The following is a 27,152-nucleotide window of genomic DNA, read 5'->3' as shown; positions in this document are numbered from 1 at the left end:
AACTTGGGATGCAAAGGGACTGAAAGAGAAAGAAAAAGATGTTTCATAAAAATGGAAACAAAACAAAACAGAAAACTGGGGTAGCAATACTTAGACAAAATAGACTTTGAACCAAAGACTATAACAAGAGACAAAAAAGGGCATAAAAGCACTTAAATATATAGAGCAAATATTGATGGACATAAAAGGAGAGCTCAACAACAATAGGATCATGGTAGGAAACTCTAACCCTATTGATATCAATGGACAGACCATTCAGTCAGAAAATCAACAAGAAAATAGTAGCCTTAAATGACACATTAGATCAAATGAATTTAATTGACATATTCAGAGCATTTCACCCCAAAGCAGCAGACTATACATTCTTTCAAGTGTACATGGAATAGTTTATAAAACAGACCACGTTAGGTCACAAAACAAGTCTCAATAAATTTAAGTTGACTGAAATCATATCACGCATCTTCTCTGACCACAATGTTATGAATTAGAAATAATTACAAAAAAAAAAAAAAAAAAAACTAACCCTGAAAAATATATCATACAAAGACATGGAAGCTAAATAACAATTACTAAGAGACAAGATGGCGCTGGAGTAGGCGGACGTACCAGCATCTACCTCCCAGAACCAATGTGGATTACAAACTAATTTTATGAACTATCAGCTGGAAAAACCAACTTTGGACTAAACTAAAAGGACTCTTCAACCCAGGAACGCTGAAGAAGCCACACAGAGACTGATAGGAAAAGCGGAAAGGCGGAAACGCGGAGAGGGCTGCCCAGCTTCTCGGAGTGAATGGCAGCAGGGAGAGACTCACGTGGCGGGAAGTGAGTTTAGCAGAGGGGAAAGGGTCCTGAGCCCCAGGAACAAAGCCCCAGCCTGCAGCCCCAGAGCCCAGAAGAAGCATAAGGACAGTATTTAACTGGAAACAAGTCAGGATACTGTTTGTGAGAGAGTCTGATTTCTCAGACCCAGGATCCTTCTTAAAGGGACCACGCAGAACATCTCTCTCACAAACACTCACTCGGGGCTCCTGGGGACGGGAGGAGAGAGGAGAGAACCACAGTAACAGGAAGAGAGTGCAATCTAGGAGGCATAGGGAGAAACATTTTTGGGAGATAGCCACCCTAACCCCTGGGACGAGTCACTCCCCAAAGCTGAAGTGAATATTTCCCCCGGAAACAGCAATACCAGCAAAGGGAAGCAGGAAAGCAGCCAAACAAGCTCCCCCGCAGCATTCAGAGCAGAGTCGCATAGAAGGAGGGAGCTTTCGGGTCTACAGTAGTGAGTCTTAGGGTCCGAGCTGCAACGCCCCCCCCCACGCGGCTGAGGGCGCACCAGAGAGCGGGCGGCAGCGGGAGACAAAAGCGCGGTTCTGCTGGCAGGGGCGGAAGCCGGCTGGCCACCAGTGGGCTCAGGTGTGAGCTCAATCTTGCCCGGCTAGGGAGAAGGGGGCGTGCAAAAGCAGCCAAGCTCAGCTGCTGGCAGCCTGTAATCCAGCCTCCGGGAGAAGGGCGGGAAACTCAGAAAGGGTAGAAGAAACCAGCCCCGGAGCAAGGGCAGAAGAGCACATCCCTGCCCCGCCCATGCAACCCAGGCTTGCGGTCTGACTTGGTAGCCGGCTCCTCCCGCTGGGGTAGAGCCAAAAGCCCAGAAGAGGCGGAGTTCCGCTACGAAGCTGAGCTTGGGCACGCAACCTTGCCTGGCGGTAGAGCCAAGGCTAGCAGCTGTTCCTTGAGTGGGATCATCCTGCAAAGGCAGGGCGAAAGCTCGGAAACAGGCGGAGACCCGCAGCTGAGCAAAGGTGCTCGCCAATGCCCTCAGGACCGAGCATAACGTCACACACGGGGGCAGGGCAAAGGCCAAGGCCACCAACCCTTGTGCACCCGAGCACGTGATCACAGCCACTCTTGTGAAGAGAAAATGCGGAGGCAGAGAAATACAACACAAATAAACCAAGAGAAATCCCCAGAAAAGGACCTAAGTGAATCAGATATAACCAAATTACCAGATGCAGAGTTTAAAATAACGATTGTTAGGATGCTCAAAGATATTAGAACCACCATAGATGGCCATTACGAAAACCTAAATAAAGAGATAACAAATATAAAAAAGGACATTGAAATAATAAAAAAGAATCAGACAGAAATGACAAATACAATATCTGAAATAAAGAATACAATGGAAGGAATTAAAAGCAGGATGGATGAAGCAGAGAATCGAATCAGTGAGTAAGAGGACACAATAAATAAAGGCACGGAAGCAGAGCAGAAAAAAGAAAAGAGACTCAAAAAGTCTGAGGATACTCTAAGAGAGCTCTGTGACAACATGAAGAGAAATAACATCCGCATCATAGGGGTTCCTGAAGAAGAAGAGAAAGAACAAGGGATAGAGACTTTGTTCAAACATATTATAGTGGAAAACTTCCCCCAATTAAGGCAGGAAAACATTTCACATGTTCAGGAAGCACAGAGAACTCCATTAAGGAGAAACCCAAAGAAACCAACACCAAGACACATCATAATTAAATTACCAAAGCTAAATGATAAAGAGAAAATATTAAAAGCTGCTAGAGAAAAAAAGACAATCACCTACAAAGGAGCCCCCATAAGGATGACTTCCGACTTCTCAACAGAAACACTTGAAGCCAGAAGGGAATGGCAAGAAATATTCAAAGTAATGCAGAACAAGAACCTACAACCAAGACTACTTTATCCAGCAAGGCTATCATTTAAAATTGAAGGAGAAATAAAAAGCTTTACAGACAAAAAAAAACTCAAGGATTTCACTGCAACCAAACCAAGGCTGCAAGAAATGCTAAGGGACCTGTTGTAAACAGATCAAAGGAAAAAAAGAATATAGCAAAAGAGAAAAACAGTTTTAAAGAAAAACAATGGCAATAAACAATTACATATCAGTAATAACCTTAAATGTTAATGGATTAAATGATCCGATCAAGAGACATAGGGTAGCTGCGTGGATAAGAAAACAGGACCCATATATATGCTGTCTACAAGAGACACACCTTAAATCAAAAGATGCACACAGACTGAAGATAAAAGGATGGAAAAAAAAATATTTCACGCAAATGGAAATGAAAAAAAAGCTGGGGTAGCAATACTTATATCAGACAAAATGGACTTTAGAACAAAGACCATAGTTAGAGATAAAGAAGGTCACTACATAATGATAAAGGGAGCAATCCAAAAGGAAGATATAACCATTATAAATATCTACGCACCTAATATAGGAGCCCCTAAATATATAAAGCAGACTTTGATAGACTTAAAGGGCGAGATCAACAGCAATGCTATAATAGTAGGAGATTTCAATACCCCATTAACATCATTAGATAGATCCTCAAGAAAGAAAATTAACAAAGAAACAGCAGACTTAAAGGACATATTAGATGAACTCGATTTAATAGATATCTTCAGAACCTTTCACCCTAAAACAGCAGAATATATATTCTTTTCAAGTGCTCATGGTACATTCTCTAGAATAGACCACATGTTAGGGCACAAAAGCAGGCTGAACAAATTTAAGAAGATTGAAATCATATCAAGCACTTTCTCTGATCACAATGGCATTAAACTAGAAATCAACCACAATAGAAAAATTGAAAAACATTCAAACACTTGGAAACTAAATAGCACATTATTAAACAATGAATGGGTTAACATTGAGATCAAAGAAGGAATTAAAAAATTCCTAGAAACAAACGATAATGAGCATACATCAACTCAAAATTTATGGGACACAGCAAAAGCAGTCCTGAGAGGGAAGTTTATAGCATTACAGGCATACCTCAAGAAACTAGAAAAAGCTCAAATTAATAACTTAACCCTGCATCTAAAAGAACTAGAAAAAGAACAGCAAGTAAAGCCCAGAGCTAGTAGAAGGAAGGAAATAATAAAGGTCAGAGCAGAAATAAATGACATAGAGGCTAAAGAAACAATACAGAGGATCAATGAAACCAGGAGCTGGTTCTTTGAAAAGGTAAACAAGATCGATGAACCTTTAACAAGACTCAACAAGAAAAAAAGAGAGAGGACTCAAATAAATAAAATTAGAAACGAGAGTGGAGAAATAACAACTGACACAACAGAAATACAAAATATTGTAAGAAAATACTATGAAGAACTGTACGCCAAAAAACTAGACAACCTAGATGAAATGGACAAATTCCTTGAATCATATAATCTTCCAAAAATCAATCTGAAGAATCAGAAAACCTAAACAGACCAATTACAACAAATGAGATTAAAACACCTATCAAAAAACTCCCAAAAAAGAAAAGTCCTGGGCCTGATGGCTTCACAAGTGAATTCTACCAAATGTTCAAAGAAGAACTAACTCCTATCCTTCTCAAGCTATTTCAAAAAATTCAAGAGGAAGGAAGACTTCCAAACTCCTTTTATGAGGCAAGCATAATTCTGATTCCAAAATCAGGCAAAGACAACACAAAAAAAGAAAATTATAGGCCAATATCCCTGATGAACTTAGATGCAAAAATCCTCAATAAAATATTAGCAAACCGGATCCAGCAATATATGAAAAAAATCATACACCATGATCAGGTAGGATTTATTCTCGGGAGGCAAGGCTGGTATAATATTCGCAAATCAATCAATGTGATTCATCACATAAACAAAAGAAAGGAGAAAAACCACATGATAATTTCAATAGATGCAGAAAAAGCATTTGATAAAGTCCAGCACCCATTCATGATCAAAACTCTCAGCAAAGTGGGAATACAGGGAACATACCTCAACATGATAAAGGCCATCTATGACAAACCCACAGCCAACATAATACTCAATGGGCAAAAATTAAAAGCTATCCCCTTAAGATCAGGAACAAGGCAGGGGTGCCCCCTTTCACCACTCTTATTCAACATAGTTCTGGAAGTCCTCGCCACAGCAATCAGACAAGAAAAAGAAATAAAAGGCATCCAAATTGGAAAAGAAGAAGTAAAACTATCATTATTTGCAGATGACATGATATTGTATATAGAAAACCCTAAAGTTTCAGTCAAAAAACTACTAGACCTGATAAAAGAATTTGGCAAGGTGGCAGGATATAAAATCAATACTCAGAAATCAGAGGCATTTTTATACACTAATAATGAACTGTCAGAAAGAGAAATCAGGGAATCAATCCCCTTTACCATTGCAACCAAAAAAATAAAGTACCTAGGAATAAATCCAACAAAGGAGATTAAAGACTTGTACTCAGAAAATTATAAAACATTGATAAAAGAAATCAGGGAAGATACGAATAAGTGGAGGCATATATCATGCTCATGGTTAGGAAGAATAAACATCATTAAAATGTCTATATTACCCAAAGCAATTTATAAATTCAATGCAATACCAATGAAAATACCAATGACTTACTTCAAAGACATAGAACACATATTCCAAAAATTTATATGGAACCAAAAAAGAACACGAATAGCCTCAGCGATCCTGAAAAGGAAGAAAAAAGCGGGAGGTATCACACTTCCAGATATCAAGTTATATTATAAGGCCATTGTACTCAAAACAGCATGGTACTGGCATAAGAACAGGCACATAGATCAATGGAACAGAACAGAGAACTCAGAAATAAACCCACAGCTCTATGGACAACTGGTATTTGACAAAGGAGGTAAGACAATACAATGGAGTAAAGACAGCCTCTTCAACAAATGGTGTTGGGAAAACTGGACAGCTACCTGCAAAAAAATGAAACTAGACCACCAACTTACACCACTCACAAAAATAAACTCAAAATGGATAAAAGACTTGAATGTAAGCCATGAAACCATAAGCATCTTAGAAGAAAACATAGGCAGTAAGCTCTCTGACATCTGTCGCAGCAATATATTTGCTGATTTGTCTCCACAGGCAAGTGAAATAAAAGACAGGATAAACAAATGGGACTTTATCAAACTAAAAAGCTTCTGCACAGCTAAAGACAATAAGAACAGAATAAAAAGACAAACTACACAATGGGAGAATATATTTGACATAGCGTCTGATAAGGGGTTAATAACCAAAATTTATAAAGAACTTGTAAAACTTAATACCAGGAAGACAAACAATCCAATCCAAAAATGGGCAAAAGAAATGAATAGACACTTCTCCAAAGAGGACACACAGATGGCCAATAGGCATATGAAAAAATGTTCAACATCACTAATGATTAGAGAAATGCAAATTAAAACCACAATGAGATATCACCTCACACCAGTCAGAATGGCACTCATCAATAAAACAACACAGAATAAGTGCTGGCGAAGATGTGGAGAAAAGGGAACCCTCCTGCACTGCTGGTGGGAATGCAGACTGGTGCAGCCACTGTGGAAAACAGTATGGAGATACCTCAAGAAATTAAAAATCGAACTGCCTTTTGACCCAGCTATACCACTGTTAGGAATATACCCCAAGAACACCATAGCACTGTTTGCAAAGAAGAAATGCACCCCCATGTTTATGGCAGCATTGTTCACAATAGCAAAGATTTGGAAACAGCCCAAGTGTCCATCAGAGGATGAGTGGATTAAAAGCTTTGGTATATATATACTATGGAATACTACTCAGCCATAAGAAATGATGACATAGGATCTTGTACAACAACATGGATGGGCCTTGATAACATTATACTGAGTGAAAGAAGTAAATCAGAAAAAACTAAGAACTATATGTTTCCATACATAGGTGAGACATAAAGATGAGACTCAGAGACATGAACAACAGTGTTGGGGTTACAGGGTGGGGGGAGGACAGGGAGGGGGTTGGGGGAGGGGAGGGGCACAAAGATCATAGCTTTTCAGCATTGGCCATATTCCCCCCTTAATCTATAGACAGACAGCAAATATTTACGTATGGTGTTCCCACTATAAAGACTGCTGTCTTAGGGACAAATGCTGACAAACTATTTCAGCAGTTCTTCCTTCTTCAAAGACTTATATGTAAACATAGAGCTCCATGTTTCATAGGACATACTCAAGCTCACTCCATGCTTCCTGGAGCTTTAGCACAAGGGAATGCCCCACCTTTTTTTTTTGTATTTTTTCTTTTATTTATTTATTTTTTGTATATTTCTGAGGATGGGGATGGGGAGGCAAGCAGACAGACTCCTGCATGCGCCTGACTGGGATCCACCTGGCGTGCCTACCGGGGGGAATGCTCTGCCCATCTGGGATGTTGCTCTGTTACAACCGGAGCCATTCTAGCGACTGGGGCGGAGGCCATGGGGCCATCCTTAGTGCCCAGGGTGGATTTGCTCCGGTGGAGCCTTGGCTGCGGGCGGGAGGAGAGGGACCGGGAGGGGGGAGAGGGGGAGGGGTGGAGAGGTAGATGGGCGCTTCTCCTGTGTGCTCTGGCCAGGAATCGAACCCGGGAATCCTGCACACCAGGCCAATGACTCCGACGGGTCTACCATATCATGCTTTTTACTTAAAAAAAAAAAAAAATTACATTTCTTTTGAAAGCTGATGAACAGGAGACACCAAATCTACCTTCTTTATTAGATCTAGCTAATAACACTGTTCTTTTTTCCAAATAGCTCCAGATATATGGAAAAGATTTATATAGGCGAATGGGGATCCTCAAACCCCTCAGCGAGATCTTCTGAGAATGGCTTTTAAGATACCTAGAGGCAGAAAAAGCCCATTAGAGATCAGGGGGAACTAACAGCTTTTAGGATACACCCTTAAAGGCTGCAGCACCCCAAAGGGGTCTCATAGGATGCCATCTGGGTCCTGCTTCAATAGTGGAAAGGAAGGTCATTGAGCTAAAGCCTGCCAGGCTTACACACCTCTGCTGTGAGGAAACAGGGACACTGGAAGGTGGGCTTCCCCCTCGCTCCTCTAAGGGAGGGTTCAGTCTCTTCCAGCCCTGCTCCAGCCACCTATGACCTAACCTTGCCCAGAAAGCTGGGATTTGCCACTGAAGGCTGAAGGTGCCCAGGGCCATCGACCCCATCTACGACACTGTGGACGAGCCTAGGGTATTTCTTCCAAGAAGCAGGTAAACTGATCTCATTCGCACAAGGGCCACTTAACTATGTTTTGCCTGAATAGTCAGGTTTTTTATTCTTCCCTCAAAGATCTCTGTTGTGGGTGTTGATAGTCCTTAATATATAGTGTTTCCTTTATTCCTCCTACCTCAATGCCCCACTCATATTTCAGGCTGGGACCTACTCTTAATTTAGAGCTCTCTTTCCTCCTTTTGCCAACTTGTATTATGAATTTACCTTTGCCACCCAGCTTAGTGTATCCCAAGGTTCTCTTTACCAGGCCACAGTCACAGAGCTCCAGGGAAAAGCAACCTGGTCTCAACTCTCCAGGCAGAGGAGAACAGAAGCTCCATATCCACGCATGCTGCAAATGGCTTTTTCCAGTCTACCTGAATCATTATCAGCTAGAAGCAGCGGTCATTGGGACTTGGACATGAGCTGCAAAGTATAGAATCGTGACAATTCCAGTGCCATACGGACTTTTCCTGTGGGGAACTTTCCTGGACTCCTGCTCTTTGTGACAGCTCCTAACAGACTGAACTGTGGTTGGGTTGCATTTTTCAGGGATTTGGCATGGTGAGGGGGCCAACTTGGACTTGGGGAACATGTTAAGGACACTACTCATTTATGGATTCTTGCTGTATTGGCCAAGAGTTTGCTTAAAGGCTTTTAATCACTGTAAAAAAAAATAGAGGACTGGATGAAGAAGATGGGGCACATATACACCATGGTATATTATTCAGCTAGGAGAAATGGTGACATTGGATCACTTATAGCGGAATGGTGGAGTCTTGGTAGCATTGTGCGGAGTGAGATAAGCGAATCAGAAAAAAACAGCAACTGCAGGATTCCATACATTGGTGGGACATAAAAGCGAGACTGAGAGGCATGAACAGGAGTGTGGTGGCTATGAGGGGTGGGGGGAGGGAAGGAGGGAGAGGGGGAGGGGAGGGGAAGGGGTACAGAGAGAACTGGATGGAGGGTGGCAGAGGACGATCTCTCTTCGGGTGATGGGTATGCAACATAACTAAATGACAAGATAACCTGGAAATGTTTTCTTTGAATGTATGTACCCTGATTTATTGATGTCACCCCATTAAAATAAAAATTTATTTATAAAAAAAACAAAACAAACAAACAAAAATAACAATTACTAAACAATTAATGAGATCAAGCAAGAAATCAAAACATATCTTGGGAAAAATGAAAATGAAAACGCAATAGCCCAAAGTAAAAGCAGTTCTTAGAGGGAAATAAATTGATAGCATTATAGACAAACCTCAAGAAACAAGAAAATCTCAAATAAACAATCTAACCCTATACCTACAAAGCTAACTAAAAACAAACAATGAAACAAAGAGCAAAGTGAGTAGAAAAAAGGCAGTAATAAAGATCAGAGTATAAACGTAATAGTCTAAAAAAAATCAATAAAACCAAGACCAGTTTCTTTGAGAAGATAAACAAGATTAAAAAAAAAAAAAGATAAACAAGATTAATATACTTTTAACCAGGCACATCAAGAAAAAGAGAGATTCCAAACAGATAAAATAACAAAAGAAGAGAAGTAATAAATGATACCACAGAAATATAAAGGGTTATAAGAAAATACTATGACTAATTACATGCCAACAAAATAGACACTGGAAGAAATGAATAAATTCCTAGAAATAAAATCTTTCAAAATTGAACCAAGAAACAGAAAATCTGAACAGACTGATTACACAGAGACAATGAAATCAAAGCAGTAATCAAACAACTCCTAACAACAAAAGTCCTGGACTAGATAGATGGCATTACAGGTAAATTTACCAAATAGTCAAAAAAGAATTAATAATTACCTTTCTTATACTATTCACCCCCCAAATTTTTTTAAAAAAATCAAGAGAAGAAAAGCCTGACCAGGCGGTGGCACAGTGGATAGAGCATCGGACTGGGATGTGGAGGACCCAGGTTGGAGACCCCGAGGTCTCCAGCTTGAGCGCGGGCTCATCTGGTTTGAGCAAAGCTCACCAGCTTGGACCCAAGGTCACTGGCTCAAGCAAGAAGTTACTCAGTCTGCTGAAGGCCCGCGGTCAAGGCACACATGAGAAAGCAATCAATGAACAACTAAAGTGTTGCAGCGCAAAATGAAAAACTAATGATTGATGCTTCTCATTTCTCCGTTCCTGTCTGTCTGTCCCTATCTATCCCTCTCTCTGACTCTCTCTCTGTCTCTGTTAAAAAAAAAAAAGAGGAAAGACTGCCAAGCTTATTTTAAAAGGCTAGCATTATTTTTATTTCAAAACCAGATAAAGACATTAAAAGAGAAAATTAAACCCCAATATCCCTGATAAACATAAATGCAAAAATCTTCAAAAATGTTATCAAGCCGGCCCTGGCCAGTTGGCTCTGTGGTAGAGCGTCGGACTGGCGTGCAGGAGTCCTGAGTTCAATTCCCGGCCAGGGCACACAGGAGAAGTGCCCATCTGCTTCTCCACCCCTCCCCCTCTCCTTCCTCTCTGTCTCTCTCTTCCACTCCCACAGCCGAGGCTCCATTGGAGCAAAAGATGGCCCGGGTGCTGGGGATGGCTCCTTGGCCTCTGCCCCAGGCGCTAGAGTGGCTCTGGTCGCAACAGAGCGACGCCCTGGATGGGCAGAGCATCGCCCTCTGGTGGGCGTGCCGGGTGGATCCCAGTCTGGCGCATGCAGGAGTCTGTCTGACTGCCTCCTCATTTCCAGCTTCAGAAAAGTGCAAAAAAAAAAAAATTTTTTTTATCAATCCGAATTCATACATTAAAAAGATCACACACACACCATGATCAAGTAGGATTTTATTTCTGGTATTCAATGTTGGTTCAATATCCACAAATTAATTCACATAATACACCACATAAACAAATAAAAGATAAAAATTATATGACCACATGAATAGATGCAGAAAAAGCATTTGACAACATTCATTTTTGATAAAAACTCTCAGCAAAGTGGGAATAGAGGAAACATACCTCAACATAACAAAGGCTGTATATGACAAACGCACAGTTATCATCATACTCAACTGAAAAAACCCAAAAAGCATTTCCCTTCAGATCAGAAACAAGACAAGGATGTCCACTTTCACCAGTCTTATTCAACATAGTAGTAGAAGTCCTAGTCACAGCAATCAGATAAGAAGAAGAAAAAGGCATCTAAATTTGAGAGAAAGAAGTAAAACTGTCTATTTGCGGGTGACATTATACTATATATAGAGAACCCTAAAGATTCCACCAAAATAACTATTAGAACTGATAAATTAAATTAGTAAAGTAGCAAGATACAAAATAAATACCCAGGAATCAGCTGCATTTTTATACACTAACAATAAACTATCAGAAAGGGAAACTAAGAAAACAATCTCATTTACAATTGCATTAATAAAGATACCTAGGAATAAATTTAACCAAGGAGCTATAAGACCCATACTCAGAATATTGTAAAACATTGAAGAAATTGATGAAGACACAAATAAATGAAAGCATGTATGATGCTCATGGATAAGAAGAATTAAAATCGTTAAAATGTTCCATACCACCCAAAGCAACCTATATAATTCTATGTAATTCCTATCAGAATAACAATGGCATATTTTACATAACTAGAACAAATAATCCAAAAATTTATATGAAACTACAAAAGAACCTCAGTAGGCACAGCAATCTTGAGAAATAAGAACAGTTTGAGGTAAAAAAAAAAAAAAAAAGGTTTGAGGTAGTATGCTACCTGATATAACTCTATACTACAAGGCTATATTATCACAAATATAGCCTAAAAACTGGTATTGTCCTAAAACCAGACATGTGGATCAATAAAATAGAATGAAAAACCCAGAAATAAATCTACACTTCTATGGTCAATTAGTACATGACAAAGGAGACAAGAACATACAATGGGGGAAAGATAGTCTATTCAATACATGGTGTTGAAAAATTAGACATATATATGCAAAGCAATGAAACTAGACCACCTTCTTACACCATACACAAGAATAAACTCAAAATGGAGAGAAGACTTAAATGTAAGACTTGAAACCATAAAACTCTTCAAAGTAAACATAAGGCAATAACATCTGTGACACTTCTCTTAGCAACATTTTTCAGATATATCTCTTTGGGCAAGGGAAAGAAAAGAAAATAAACAAATGAAACCACATCAAACTAAAATGTTTTTGCACAAAAGGAAACCATCAACAAAATGAAGACAACTTACTGAATGAAAGAAGATATTTGCCAATGATGTATCAGATAAGAAATGACTATTCAAAATTTATAAAGAACTTATACAACTTAACACCAAAAAACACAATCCAATTTAAAAACAAGCAGAGGAACTGAACAGTCATTTCTCCAAAGAGGAGATATAGATGGCCAATAGACAATATTCAGTATTACTAATTATCAAAGAAATGTACATTAAAACCATAATGAGACATCACCACATATCTATCAGAATGGCTATCATCATCAAAAAATCAACAAAAAACAAGAGTTGGCCTGACTTGTGGTAGCACAGTAGATAGAGTACAGACCCAGAACACTTAGGTCCCTGGTTTAAAACTTTCGGCTTGTCCGCAGTCAAGGCACTTATGACAAGCAACCAATGAACAGCTAGGGTATAACAACTGGTTCTTGTCCTCCCCAACCTATAAAATCTTAAAACAAAAACAAAAACACAAGTGTTGATGAGGATATGGAGAAAAAGAAAACCCTGTGCACTTCTGTAGGAGTGCAGATTAGTACAGCCACTACAGAAAACTATCAAAATTTTATGGAACTTTCAAAAAATTTAAAATGGAACTACCTTATGATCCAGCAATTCCACTTCTGGGTATATAGCTAAAGAAACCCAAAACAGCCCTGGCGGGATAGTTCAGTTGGTTAGAGCATTGTCCCAATAAGGTAAGGTTGTAGATTCAATCCTCATTCAGGGCACACACAAGAATTAACCAACGAATGCACAAGTAAGTGGAACAACAACTGATGTTCCTCTCTCTTTCTCTCTCTTCTTTTTCTCTAAAACCAATCAATCAATAAAAAAAATTTTTTTTTTTAATTTTTTTTTTAAAATTTTTTTTATTTACAGAGACAGAGAGAGAGTCAGAGAGAGGGACAGATAGGGACAGACAGACAGGAACGGAGAGAGATGAGAAGCATCAATCATCAGTTTTTTTCGTTGCGACACCTTAGTTGTTCATTGATTGCTTTCTCATATGTGCCTTGACCATGGGCCTTCAGCAGACCGAGGAACCCCTTGCTGGAGCAGCAACCTTGGGTCCAAGCTGGTGAGCTTTGCTCAAACCAGATGAGCCCGCACTCAAGCTGGCGATCTCGGGGTCTCGATCCTGGGTCCTTCCGCATCCCAGTCCAACGCTCTATCCACTGCGCCACCGCCTGGTCAGGCTAAAAAAATTTTAAAGTAACTAAATAAAAAATCCCAAAACATATATGCACTTCTATGTTCACTGCAGCATTATTTACAATAGTCAAGATACAGAAACAACCCAAGTGCCCATCAGTAGATTAGTGGGTAAAAAAGTAGTGGTACATATACATAATGGCCTATTACTCAGACATAAAAAATAAAATCTTACCATTTGGGACAACGTGGATGGACCTAGAAGGTATTATGCTAAATGAAATAAGTCAGACAATAAAAGACAAATACCGTATGGTTTCACTAATTTGTAAAATCTAAAGAACAAAATAAACAAATAAAACAGAAACAGATTCATAGATACAGAGAACAGACTGATGGTAGTCATAGGGGAAGGGGGCTTAGGTGGACGAGGTAAAAAAGGTAAATGGATTAAGAAGTACAAATTGGTAGTTTCAAAAACAGTTATGAGGATGTCAAGTACAGCACAGGGAATATAGTCAATAATATTGTAATAACTGCCTGACCTGTGGTGGTGCAGTGGATAAAGCGTCGACCTGGAAATGCTGAGGTCACCGGTTTGAAACCCTGGGCTTGCTTGGTCAAGGCACATATGGGAGTTGATGCTTCCAGCTCCTCCCCTTTCTCTCTCTCTGTCTCTCTCTCCTCTCTGTCTCTCCTCTCTAAAATGAATAAAATAAAAAAAATAAAATAAAAAAAAAAGGTTAAGATTTCCTTCTAAAAAAATATTGTAATAACTATGTACAGTGCTAAGTGGGTACTTGAAATATTGAGGGATTACTTTGTAAAGTACATGCTTGCTTAACCACTGAAACTAATACAAAACAATACTGAATGTAAACTGTAATCCAAAAATAAAATTAAAAAAAGAAAATAACTAAAATAGATAAAAATAGGCTTATGAAGTTCCAACAGAAAGAGATTTTGTTCAGGTGTAAGAAAGACCAGCCTATGGCAATGCCACTGAGGGGCACAGTGCAATGCTACTATTTTCAGTGTCACAGGGTGGAGAGCTGCGTGCTAGAGTGCAGGCACAGTCAATGATGGCAGTCTTCACACGGGGTTTGGTTTGGCCAGAATCAGACCCTGCATGGCCTATCTTGATTACAGTTTCATGGGTCCAAAGGTTAAGATTGCAAAAAAACCCCAAAACTATCATATCTTCCTCCCTTTCTCCCTCCCTCCCTTCCCTCCCGTTTCTTTCCCCCCTCCCTCTCTTCCCCTCCATTCCTTCCCTCCCTCCCTCCCTCCTTTTCCTTCTTCCTCCCACCCTTCCTAGGGAAAGGAGGGGAGATAATGAGACACTCCTGCATGCTTCATGACCAGGATCCACCCAGCAACCTTGTCTGGGGCCAATGCTCAAGCCACTGGCTGTGGGAGAAGAGAGAGAGAAGGGGGAGAGGGAGGGAAAGAGAAGCATATTGTTGCTTCTCTTGTGTGCCCTGACAGGGAATCAAACCTGGGACATCCATATGCCAGGCCAACACTCTATGCACTGAGCCACTGGTCAGGGCCTTTCATATCTTCTTATGCCTTATCAAAAGCACAGTTGTTACATTGAAACTACTTTGGAGAATTGTTTCAAAATTTTTAATCTGGCCAGTAGAAATGATTTTCTTAAGAATTAAAAATAACATACTAAAATAAGTGCCACAAGCATGTGATAATATAATTAAAATAAAATGATCTATTATACAAAATATTTAAATATATATTGTGAGGTCGGTTGGCAATCGGGGAAGGTCACATGAGGAACCAGACCCAGGAACTTTGGCTGGAACCGCCTACACCCATGCACGCCAAAAGAAACTTCCCAGAAGCCCTTTGAAAAAGAACAAGTGTCTTCCAGCCAATGAAATTTCGCCACATCATAACAACCCAACCACCCTAAAGACGCTATAAATTACCCCCACACAGGGGAGACAGCGTGACTTCTCTGGCCCGTTTTGCAGACCAGAGAACTTTGTCCGGGAAGCGCTCTAGTAAATAAAGCCTTTGCTGTTCTACACTTGGTGGCTATGCCCTTCTTTCTTCCTCGGCGGGGAAAATACCTTACATTTGATGCCAAAATCCAAGAGGAGCTTGAAGCCTGCTGGGGCCGCTCCTCTTTCCTTCCCCTCCGAGGAAGAACCAGGATCTCCGACCTCCCACCCACTTCAGCACATGGTGCAGTAAGTCCCCTACCTCCAGCCTCCCCTCAGTTCTTTCTGCCGAGACTCCCTGTCCATAATCACAGCTGTGTCAGGGACCTCTTATCCATTCCGAATGCGTGTGTGCCCGTGGAGACGTCCCAGACACACCCACTCTACCTAACTTTCTGGTGACCAGAGCTTGAGTTGCAGGATGCTAATTCTCATCTCTGATCACTCCAAGGGCTGAGGGTGGCCATGGAGGGCACAGGAATCTAAACCTGACTCAAAAACACTCCTAGAGTACCCTATCTGAAATCTCTCCCTCCCTAAAGAAGAAGAAACTGATCTCTGATCTTCTTCTCCATGTGGCCGGGCCACAATACCCATTGGATAATCGAACCAGGTGGCCTCCTGAAGGGACTTTCGATTTTAACACCCTCACCAATTTAACTATTGCCAAGGAACTGGGAAATGGTTGGAGATCCCTTACATTCAGGATTTCTAGTATTTGCACTCCCGTCCTAATCTCTGTGCTGCCTGTTCTATGGCGCAGGCCCTTTTTGGCCAGAGAAAACTCAGCTAAACCCTTCACTCCTGATATTTCCTCCTTCACTGACCGTCAACTCTCTCTCCCTCCTGCCCGACCCCCGGGGGGTGCCCCTCTTTCGGGACCCCTCTCTGGTCCCTCTGTGGACCTCTTCTGCTTGGGTCTCTTCCCTCCAGGAAGCCCTCTCCCCAATCAGGCCACCCTCCTCCACTGGCCATTGGCCCTCACCCGGGTTTGCAGGGCTCCTGACTCCACAGCCCAACGCCGATCTTCCTTCTGTCCTGCCTCTAGCTCTGGCATTTCTGGCTGAATCTGGGTGCTGGGCTCCCCAGGAGACCCCCTCCTCTTATTCTCAACCCCCAAACCCCAATCTGAGACCTGATGAACATAGCATTTAAAGTTTTTAATAGTCGTGGCTTGTAGGAAAGGGCCAAGGCTGTTTGCCAGGCCCGCATGCAGCAGAAGGTGACACTCCAAACCCAGGCTCTTGTGGCAGCCCTGAGGCCAGCAGAGCAACAGGGGCAAGACATAGGAGGTGCCAGACCCAAGTCCAGGCCACAAAGAGGAACCCCACCAAGAGCTTGCTTTAAACGTGGCAAGGAGGGTCACTGGTCCTGGCAGTGGCCCTGCCTGCGGCTGCCCACTGAACCCTGCCCTAACTGCAAGCAGCCTGGTCACTGGCAGAGCAATTGCCCCTTTTGGGCAACAGGCTCTTCCTCGGCGCCTCTACGTGGAGGACAAGCCACCCAAATGGAAGGTCAAGCCAGCCAGGCGGCCCATGGCTCGAACTTCTTGGTCTCATGGATGACTGATGTGGCCTGGACTCAAAGACCCCCATTACCCTCATCAAGCCAGGGTAATGTTGCAGGTAGCGGGTACATCCATCTCATCTCTTGTGGACATGGGGGCTACCTTCTCTGTTTTGCCATCACACTCTGGACCTCTACTTACCTGACAGGTCTCGGTTATGGGAGTGGATGGGATCCCTTCTCTTCTCCTTTGCACGCCACCCCTGACATGCAGTTTGGACGGAATCCCCTTTTTTGCACTCCTTCAGATTCTTTCTTTCCTCAATCTAATAGGCTTCTTTTGACACTGAATTCCCAATTTTGCTCTCTTAGCCAAAACCCCTCCTCTTGCCACCTACCTCCCCTTTCTGTATTTACTCCGCCATCTTCTCAGAGAACACGTGGACCGGACCCTTCCTCTCATAGGGGGTCCAGATGAAGCACACCCAGCAGTTCCTCTCCAGCCAGGAGACAGGGTTCTTCTGAGGGAGCTCCAGCCTGGCTCCCTACAGCCCAGGTGGATGGGACCCCATACGGTAATATTGACTACTCGTACTGCAGCCAAGCTCTTACGACAAAGACCTTGTAACCATGTCTCTCACCTCAAGCTTGCCCCCATGCAGGACTGCTGGCAATCGGAACTACTGGGCCCTACCCATCTCCGGCTCATCAAAAGGTTGGGCCCTGCCTGACCAGGAGGTGGCGCAGTGGATAGAGCATCGATCTGGGATGAGGAGGACCCAGGTTCGAGACCCCAAGGTCGCCAGCTTGAGCATGGGCTCATCTGGCTTAAGCAAAAAGCTCACCAGCTTAGACTCAAGGTCGCTGGCTTGAGCAAAGGGTTACTCAGTCTGCTGAAGGCCCGCAGTCAAGGCACATATGAGAAAGCAATCAATGAACAATTAAGGTGTTGCAACAAAAAACTGATGATTGATGCTTCTCACCTCTCTCCATTCCTGTCTGTCCCTATCTATCCCTCTCTCTGACTCTCTCTCTGTCCCTGGAAAAAAAAAAAAAAAAGAAAAGAAAAAGGTTGGGCCCTACAGATTCCCCTGTTGCTCCTATCTCTCCCACCAGGAACCTGCAGCCAGAGTGAGCTAAAGCAGGGAGCAATGCTGTTCAGTGAGACTGGCCCAATGGAAGAAAGCATCAGGATCCTCCACCGTCTGCAAGAGAAACTGCACAAGGTCCTCTCCTACAACCCGCTTCACTCCTGGTGGCAGCCACCCATCCTCCCCTGGACTGCCCCTATCCTAGGTCCTCCTCTAATTATCAGCATATTACTCATATTTGCTCCTTTTTAAAAAAATTCTTACAGGGCCACATCCACAAGGTTTCTCAAGTCATGGTCAAACAGATGTTCCTACACCCATAAACATGACTCCCTTCAGAGCCACCACCTTCAGACCTCCCCTTTCCCACGATGCCCCTAACCAGCAGGAAGTAGCCAGATGAATAGCGGTGCCCCTATCTGACATAAAAGATCAGAATGTGGGTTGGCTGGCAATGGGGAAAGGTCACGTGAGGAACCAGTCTGGGACTTTGTCTGGAACCACTCAAACCCATGTGCGCCAAAAGAAACTTCCCAGAAGCCCTTTGAAAAAGAAAGACTGTCTGTCAGCCAATGAAATTTTGCCACATCATATCAACCCAATCACCCTAATGATGCTATAAATTACCCCCAAACAGGGGAGGTGGTGCAACTTCTCTGGCCTGTTTTGTGGACCAGAGAACCTCGTTCAGGAAGTGCTCTACTAAATAAAGCTTTTGCTATTCCACATTTGGTGGCTATGCCCTTCTTTCTTCCTCGGTGGGGAAAATACCTTACATATATTACCAATTTTCAGTGTGGATTACAAGACTCATTTAATTTTACTAGAATACAGCCTGATCAGGCAGTGGCCCAGTGGATAGGGCAGGCATGGCCAACATACAGCCTGTGGGCTGAATCTGGCCCGTGTAATGAGTTTATGCAGCCCACGATTAATTTTTAAATATTCTTTGCTACTTTAAAATCTCAGCTATTCAGAAGCGGAAGCATCTTTGATTATTGGAAATCGAGATATTTAAAAAGTTAGTGATACGCGGAAAAGAATTCCGTGTGTGACTAATCTAGGATTAACTTCCAATAATTGGTCGAATGGATTCACGGTACTTTACTTTTTTAAAAAAATTCCATTATAAAGATTTACAACTTTTGTACTCGTCTATACTCGATATGAACTGTTTGATGTTTAGCTGCAATTTGAAACCCACATTCTTTTAGGTGGAGTTTGCAGTGCGCACCCAAGGTCAAACAATTCGTTATTTTTGTGGTCAAGTGTGCTGAATCAAGTGGCATTGTAGCATAGACAATAGCTGTAGTTGATAACTGAAAACGTGTCTAGGCTGTTTGTAAAAAGAAATAATTGTTTTATTTGTGATATAACCTCTTCAAGCTCATTCTACTAATTAAATATTGTTTCAATTGACTGCGATACAGTTTGGATATTTATATGGTATGTAATTATATTTTTATTAAAAAATATTTTTATTAAAATAATATTGTATATTAAAATTTTTTTCACTCACATTTATTCACAAACAAATTACATAATAACATTTTGTTTACTTAAACGAATCGTTTTTGTATTTAACATTTTTAAATTTTAATATTTCATTCAGCCCGTGAAAAATGTTTTCTTTCTAATCTGGCCCAGGGGCAAAACCTGTTGGCCACACCTGGGATAGGGCATCGGATTGGGATGCAGAGGACCTAGGTTTGAAACCCCAAGGTCGTTGGCTTGATTGAGTGCGGGCTCATTCAGGTTGAGTGCAGGCTCATTGGCTTGACTACGGGGTTGCTGGCTTGAGCGTGTGATCATAGACATGACCCCCTGGTTGCTGGCTTGAGCCCAAAGATAGCTGGCTTGAAGTCCAAGGTCACCAGCTTGAGCCCATGGTTGCTGGCTTGAGCAAGAGGTCATTCGCTCTGCTGTAGACCCCAGTCAAGGCACACATGAGAAAGCAATCAATGAAAAACTAAGGAGACTAAGGAGCCGCAATGAAGAATTGATGCTTTTAATCTCTCTCCTTCCTGTCTGTCCCTATCTGTCCCTCTCTCTGTCATTAAATAAATAAATAAACAAATAATTTACTAGAATACAAAAATTGCTTGACAATTACTGAAGGTCAGTTTTCCAAATTATGGCAAACCTTTTAGTAAGAGGTTCTCAACTGATACAGAAATAAGTTGTGCAGAAATATAAGGTCTTTACAATGAGAGACTACATATGGAAGTTGAAGATGGACTACAAATGTACACCTGAGAAGTGGTTGATGATCATCTTCCCACCACCAATCTTTTCAGTGAGGGTGTGTAATGCTTCCTTCCTTTTGGGTGCTCAGTCTATCACTTCAAGGATTGAGGGTCCTCCTACTTTATTGCCTCGTTCCTCCATTAAAAATAATTGAACATGAGTTATTTTACATTAAATAAAAGAATTTCACTCAGGCTGGTTAGCTCAGGTAGTTAGAGCATTGTCCCAATATGCCAAGGCTGTGGGTTCGATCCCCAATCAGGGCACACATAAGAATCAACCAATGAGTGTATAAATAAGTGGAACAACAGCCTGACCAAGTGGTGGCACAGTGGATAGAGCATAAACCCGGGACACTGAGGAACCTGGTTTGAAACCCTGATGTTGCCGGCTTAGCACAGGCTCACCAGCTTGAGTGTGGGGTCACTGGCTTGAGTGTGGGATCACTGACATGACCCTATGCTCACTGGCTTGAGCCCCAGGCCGCTGGCTTAAGCAAGGGCTCACTGGCTTGGCTGGAGGACCCCTCACCCCTGGTCAAGGCACTTATGAGAAGCAATCAATGAACAACTAAAGTGCCTCAACTACAAGTCAATACTTCTCGTCTCTCCCTTCTTGTCTGTTTCTTCCTGTCTCTCTCTCACTCGCTAAAAAGATAAAATAAAAAATAGTAAGTGGAACAACAAATTGATGTTTCTCCCCTTCTCTAAAATATCAATCAATAAAAAAATTTTAATAAATAATAAATAAAAATTTTCAAACAATGTACTATGTCAATCGAATATTTACAATTTAAAGTCTACCTAATTTTGAAAAAAAAAAAGCAAAAACATTGGTCCTAGTAAATAGATTTCAAGTATCAGAAAACCGTGTTGGGGATCACTCTTTTTTTTTTTTTTTTTTTTTTGCATTTTTCTGAAGCTGGAAACAGGGAGATACAGTCAGACAGACTCCCGCATGCGCCCGACCGGGATCCACCCGGCACGCCCACCATGGGGCGATGCTCTGCCTACCAGGGGACGATGCTCTGCCCATCCTGGGCGTCGCCATGTTGGGACCAGAGCCACTCTAGCGCCTGAGGCAGAGGCCACAGAGCCATCCCCAGCGCCCGGGCCATCTTTGCTCCAATGGAGCCTTGGCTACGGGAGGGGAAGAGAGAGACAGAGAGGAAAGCGCGGCGGAGGGGTGGAGAAGCAAATGGGCGCTTCTCCTGTGTGCCCTGGCCGGGAATCGAACCCGGGTCCTCCGCACGCTAGGCTGACGCTCTACCGCTGAGCCAACCAGCCAGGGCCGGGGATCACTCTTTAAATGGCAGGGGAACTCTCTACCTACACTGCAGAGGAGGCTGGCCTAGAGGAAGGTACACCTGGTTCAGTCCTCTCACCTAGGACATATGCAGAGGTCTCAGAAGGGCAGGTGTTTACTGTGTTTCCCAAGTGTGTCCCCTGGAGCTAGCTCTACTATAAAAATGATGCTACTTTTTGAATGGTTTCTTTACCTTATATTTCTTTTTTCTTTTTTTAAAAAAATATTTTCTTTATTGATTTTTGAGAGAGGAGAGAGAGGAAGAGAGAGAGAGAAGTGGGGAGGGACAGGAAGTATCAACTCACAGTAGATGCTTCTTGTATGTGCTTTGACCGGGCAAGCCCAGGGTTTCAAACCAGTGACCTCAGTGTTCCAGGTCAACACTTTATCCACTGTGCCACCACAGATCAGGTTAACTTTACCTTTAATTTCATGCAAACTATACATATACAACATGACCTATCAGAATTATTAATAACAATATTGCAGAAAGTAGAAAATTTTTGCTAAACAACAATACTTTTTTTTGTGATAGAGAGAGAGACAAATAGCGACAGACAGACAGGAAGGGAGATGAGAAGTATCAATTCTTCATTGCAGCTCCTTAATTGTGCATTGATTACTTTCTCATATGTGCCTTGAATGGAGGCTACAGCAGAGCAAATGACCTGGCTCAAGCCAGCAACCATGCGGCCATGTCTATGATCCCATGCTCAAGCCAGCAACCCCTCAGTCAAGCTGGTGAGCCCGTGCTCAAGCTGTATGATCCCGCACTCAAGCCAGTGACCTAGGGGTTTTGAACCTGGGTCCTCCGTGTCCCAGTCTGACGCTCTATCCACTACGCCACCGCACTATACTACTTTTCTGTAGGATCCACTTTACCTTTTTGGGCTTCCTACCAGTGTGAAAAGCAGAGACTGACTTTTCACCATTCTGTGGTGCCCACTTTGCAGCACAGGCAATTAGAACTGGATGACACAGAGATGAGCGTGGCCCCGTGCAAGGGTGACATGCAAATCTGTGAAGCGTTCTGTATTTAAAAATGGAGATATTTGTAAATATAAAAATAAATTATTTGAAAAGTTAAAGGACAGTGTAATAATCACACAATTTTTCCACAGTCACATTTAATATTTAAATGTTTAATTCTAGAGTATGGTTAAATTTTGTTGTTGTTGTTTTTTAAATCACTGTTAGCAGTGTAAATAATATGGATGAGAAAAGGGCTCCATGGGAAGTAGTGTCTATAACAGGGTGAAATGATCACAAATTCCTAACTGGGCAGATTATACTGGGTAGTCACCTCCCAGGGTTATAACTTTAGTAAAAGGTTTATCTTTGTTTTAAGCAAGCCCTGTCCATTGGTTCTGTGCAATCTAGGTTAACTCACCATCGAAATGCCCCCTTTAAGACCCCTCGAGAGAATATAATCTTAACTACCTTGTCATCCCATCCCCATGTTGCTCTTTCCCACTTTCAGGTAATTCCTCATGTTCCTCCTTAATTTCAAATACATTAAAAAAAACCCTACAAACTATTATGCTCCGGAGCATTTATCTTATGTCTGTTGAGATCCTACTTCCAAGTATATCCTCTGTTTCACTCAAATAAATTTTTATCAAGGTTCTCTACAGGTTTGGACATTTCTTATGTCAACAATAAGTATTCCAAATTCCCCATAAACAGTTTTCTAATACGCCAACTCAAAATCATTTTACTTAAAAAGACTGCAGTAAACACTGGGTTAGGAGCTATCGTTCTTATTCTCAAGATAATATGATATGGATAAGCAGCAAACATGAAATAGCTATGGAATAATACCAAATGTTTATAGCTGCATGTGATACAGCTAGATTCAACTGCCACAAAACTCTGAGAAAGGACAATCACTCCGGGAGAAGTTGGGCAGGAGCTCGCCTTCAGAGCCAGAGAAGGACTGGAATTTCATACAAGAAATACCATGCCTCTGCCAGAATTCAAGCACAGGTGTTTGTGGGAAGTAAAGAAAAAGATAAAATTGGAAAGAGAAGATAGAACAATCTACCAAAAGTACTGAAGTACCACGCTGAGTCCTGTAGATGTTAATGATTCTATGTTTCAATAACAGGAGAGAAATGACAAAAACAAGAACTGAAAATAATTTCATCTGCTAATGGTGCTCACAATGAATAAAGCAGGATAAGGTTGGAGGTCAACCCTGTCACAGGAGGAACAAGTTCTAGATGTCAAGAGACTTTAAGGAGTAGGGGTAGAGGGGAGAATGAAAAACAAATGCAATAAATATTAGTGAACACAGGCCATTGCTGGTTGGCTCAGTGGTAGAGCGTCAGCCCTGCATGTGGATGTCCAAGTTTGATTCCCAATCAGGGCACACAGGAGAAGCAACCACCTGCTTCTCTACCCCTCCCCCTCTCCATGCTCTCTTTTTCTTCACCTTCCACAGCCATGGCTCGATTGATTCCAGCATGTTGGCCCTGGGCTCTGAGGATGGCTCCATGGTCTCACCTCAGACACTAAAATAGCTTGATTGCTGAGCAATAGAGCAACGGCTCCATATGGGCAGAGCATCACTCAATAGGGGGCTTGCCAGATGGATCCCAGTTGAGGTGCATATGGGAGTCTGTCTCTCTGCCTCCCTGCTTCTCACTTAATAATAATAATAATAATAATAATAATGATAATAAATTAGTAAATATTTTGGTTTAAAGTTATTACCCAGAAAAATCTTCTTGATGCATGGTAATGATTATGGCTTCTATAGCATCTCCCACAGAAGTCAGTAAGGGTTGCACAGCATTTCCCATAAGAACATGGATCATCTGAAAAGAAGAAAAAAGGAAGGAGAGGAAAAATGAAAGAAAACTAACACAAAGAAATATGACAAGTGAGAAGCATTTGACTAAAAGTTTTCATATTATATCAAATTCAAATTATATACAGTTTAATTATAATAACTCAACAGAAGTCTGCTCCTTTCCCTAACTGCTGTCAGAAATGATTTTTTTTTTTTGATCCCTGGTCAGGGCACACAGAAGAACCGACCAATGAATGCACAGATAAGTGGAACAACAAATTGATGTTTCTCTCCAAGAAAGAAAGAAAGAAAGAAAGAAAGAAAGAAGAAAGAAAGAAAGAAAGAAAGAAAGAAAGAGAAAGAAAGAAAGAAAGAAAGAAAGAAAGAAAGAAAGAAAGAAAGAAAGAAAGAAAGAAAGAAAGAGAAAGGGGAAGGGGAAGGGGAAGGGGAAGGGGAAGGGGAAGGGAAGGGAAGGAAAAAAGGAAAAACCGAACTGGAACAACATCATATGCTTATAACCAGAGTGAATATAATAAATAGACTTATTTTTTTTTATATACTAGTGATTCTTATAGGGCACAAGTTAGGCATTTCATGAAGTTTTCTGTTTAAAATTTTACAGTAGTGATTCTCAACTGGAGGCAATTTTGCTCCCGCATCTGAAAATGTTTGGAGACGTTTTTTGATTGTAACAACTGGGGTGTATGAGGAGAGCTTTGCTGTTAGCATCTAGTGGGCAGAGATGGAGATGCTGCTAAACAGCCTACAGGACAGTCCCCCACAACAAAGAACTAAAATGTCACAGTGCTGAGGCTGAGCAGCTAGCTGGTCTACAGGGAGGGTCATCAGAGCTTAGCTTATGTAAGATCACAGACCTAGTTACAGGTTTTCAGTGTGAACATATTGACTGGGCTCAGTAAACACTCAAATCTCACATTTAAGTATATTATACATGTTTCACTGATGATTATACACAGAATGAAGACAGATGGTTTTAGCTCATACAAATGATTTCAAAAAATGAGAAAAGTTAAAAAAAATGAGAAAAGTTTAAATAGGACCCTTATAAATTCTTAAATGTCATTTCTATCCCTTGAGGAGCTCTAACTTAGTGACAACAGACAAGTTACAGTGACATCAGTGCTCAGCAGAGTGCTATGGGATTAAGAAAGAGACTTCAACTTATACCAAGCATGTGAAAAACAAAAGGTGTTCCGTGAACTGAATTTCCAAGGACAAACTGGTAAGAACCACTTGACAGTAGGTGGTTCAGACAGTAGCTCAGAAGGCTCGTGTCAAAGACAGAGGCGCCTGGGAAAGCCAGTGCATTTGGGGCACTGCAGTACTCAGTGCAAAGTGAGGTGCTGGCCTCTGGGGAAGACAGTGCAGAGCAGACGTGCCTGTGTGCCCGCTAAGGATTCCAGTTTATCCTGAAGGGACTGGGAAACCAGTGACGCATTATAATCAATAGAAGTATGAGGTTAAAGGTTTGAATTTGGGAAAAGTCCTGTTGGATGGTAGACAAAATAAATCAGACTATAGGTAGGAGGACAGAATAGTAGTACAGATGCAAAATGGTAAGTGCCTGAACCAAGTCAGAGGCGGGGGAAACAGAGTGTGGAGACATTGAAAACAGAACCAAATTGCCACTTCGGGTTTTTTTCCCCACATTTTTAATTATTATAATGAGATTTTTAAAAGTTTTTATTTAGCAGTTTTTTCTTTACCTGAAGTTCCTGCCTGCTAATTGTAGAGTTTGGGTCATCTCAAGGTTGACAGATATTATCTTTTCCCTTGACAATGATAACATTTTATAGATTTTTAAATATGTAGTAATTTTTAATATATTCTGGATATTGTGAATGTTATATTGTGTAGACTAAGTATTTTTTGATATTGTTCCTAAGAGTGTTGATGTTTCTTTAGCAATTAATAAGCTTGATTAAAATCAATTTGTGCTCTCACATGCCTGCAGCTGGCCATGCCTCAGACCTCAGTTCAATTCGTTAAGCCTTACTTGCAAAAACCACCTTTAGTTTGCTCTTCATATGAATGGTTGATGACTCAGATGAAGACTAGAGCTGAGTCTGAATAGAGCACTACATGTTGGTCTCTGGCTCTCCTTTCCAAGGTTTGCCTCTCACTTTCCAGCAGCTCTGGCTGAACCAGGGCTTTGCCCCCATGTTCTTTTGATCCGAAAATCTGTTGTGTTGTTTTCTCTGAGATTCAGCCACCCAGCCTTGCTTCTACCATGACTGTAGTCACTCTTAAATCAAAGTCACAAAAAATGGACAACTCATTCTGTTCTTGCTGCTTGCTCCAGATTGCCACACCCTTACAAAACGACCTGCTTTTGTTCCATTTCCAGAGCCCTCCATAGGTCCTTTATTTGTTTTGGTATATTTTCCCATAATTATTTGCAGGAGCATGTGTAATAAACACTCCTTTATTTTTAAATTTTTTGCTTTATTCGGTGAGAGGAGGGGAGGATGAGACAGACTCCCACATGTGTGCCGACTGGGATCTATCCAGCAAACCCACTAGGGGTGTTAATCCATTGCTCAGCAACCAAGCTCTTCTTAGCACCTGAGGCAGAAGTCATGGAGCCATCCTTAGCACCCAGGGCCAACTTGCTCCAATCGAACCATGGCTGGAGAGGGAGGGAGGGAGGGAGGGAGAGAGAGAGAGAGAGAGAGAGAGAGAGAGAGAAGAGGGGGAGGGGTGGAGAAGCAGATGGGCACTTCCTCTGTGTGCCCAGACCAGGAATCAAACCCAAACATCCACACACTGGGCCAATGCTCCACCACTGAGCCATTTGGCCAGGGCAACACTCACTCCTTTATATCAGGGTAGAAAACCAACCCTTTCTCGTG

General features: G+C 41.8%; 1 protein-coding gene across 2 annotated transcripts in view; it reads right to left on the bottom strand.

Moving 5' to 3' along the window:
- Positions 1-27,152, bottom strand: part of COG5 (component of oligomeric golgi complex 5) — a 484,934-nt gene that overhangs the window by 46,951 nt on the left and 410,831 nt on the right. The window contains exons 17-18 of one of the 2 annotated variants that reach the window (XM_066272211.1): positions 24,201-24,304; positions 13,921-14,076 (exon numbers count right to left, since the gene is read on the bottom strand). In XM_066272211.1, coding sequence (XP_066128308.1) covers positions 13,921-14,076; positions 24,201-24,304 — 260 coding nt within the window. The remainder of the gene's footprint in view (positions 1-13,920; positions 14,077-24,200; positions 24,305-27,152) is intronic. The other variant, XM_066272212.1, reaches the window with a different exon arrangement.

The sequence above is a fragment of the Saccopteryx bilineata genome, chromosome 4 (genome assembly GCF_036850765.1).
Source record: "Saccopteryx bilineata isolate mSacBil1 chromosome 4, mSacBil1_pri_phased_curated, whole genome shotgun sequence".
Lineage (NCBI taxonomy): Eukaryota > Metazoa > Chordata > Mammalia > Chiroptera > Emballonuridae > Saccopteryx > Saccopteryx bilineata.
The sequence above is the reverse complement of the archived record's forward strand: the minus strand, read 5'-3'. Positions and strand labels throughout refer to the sequence as shown.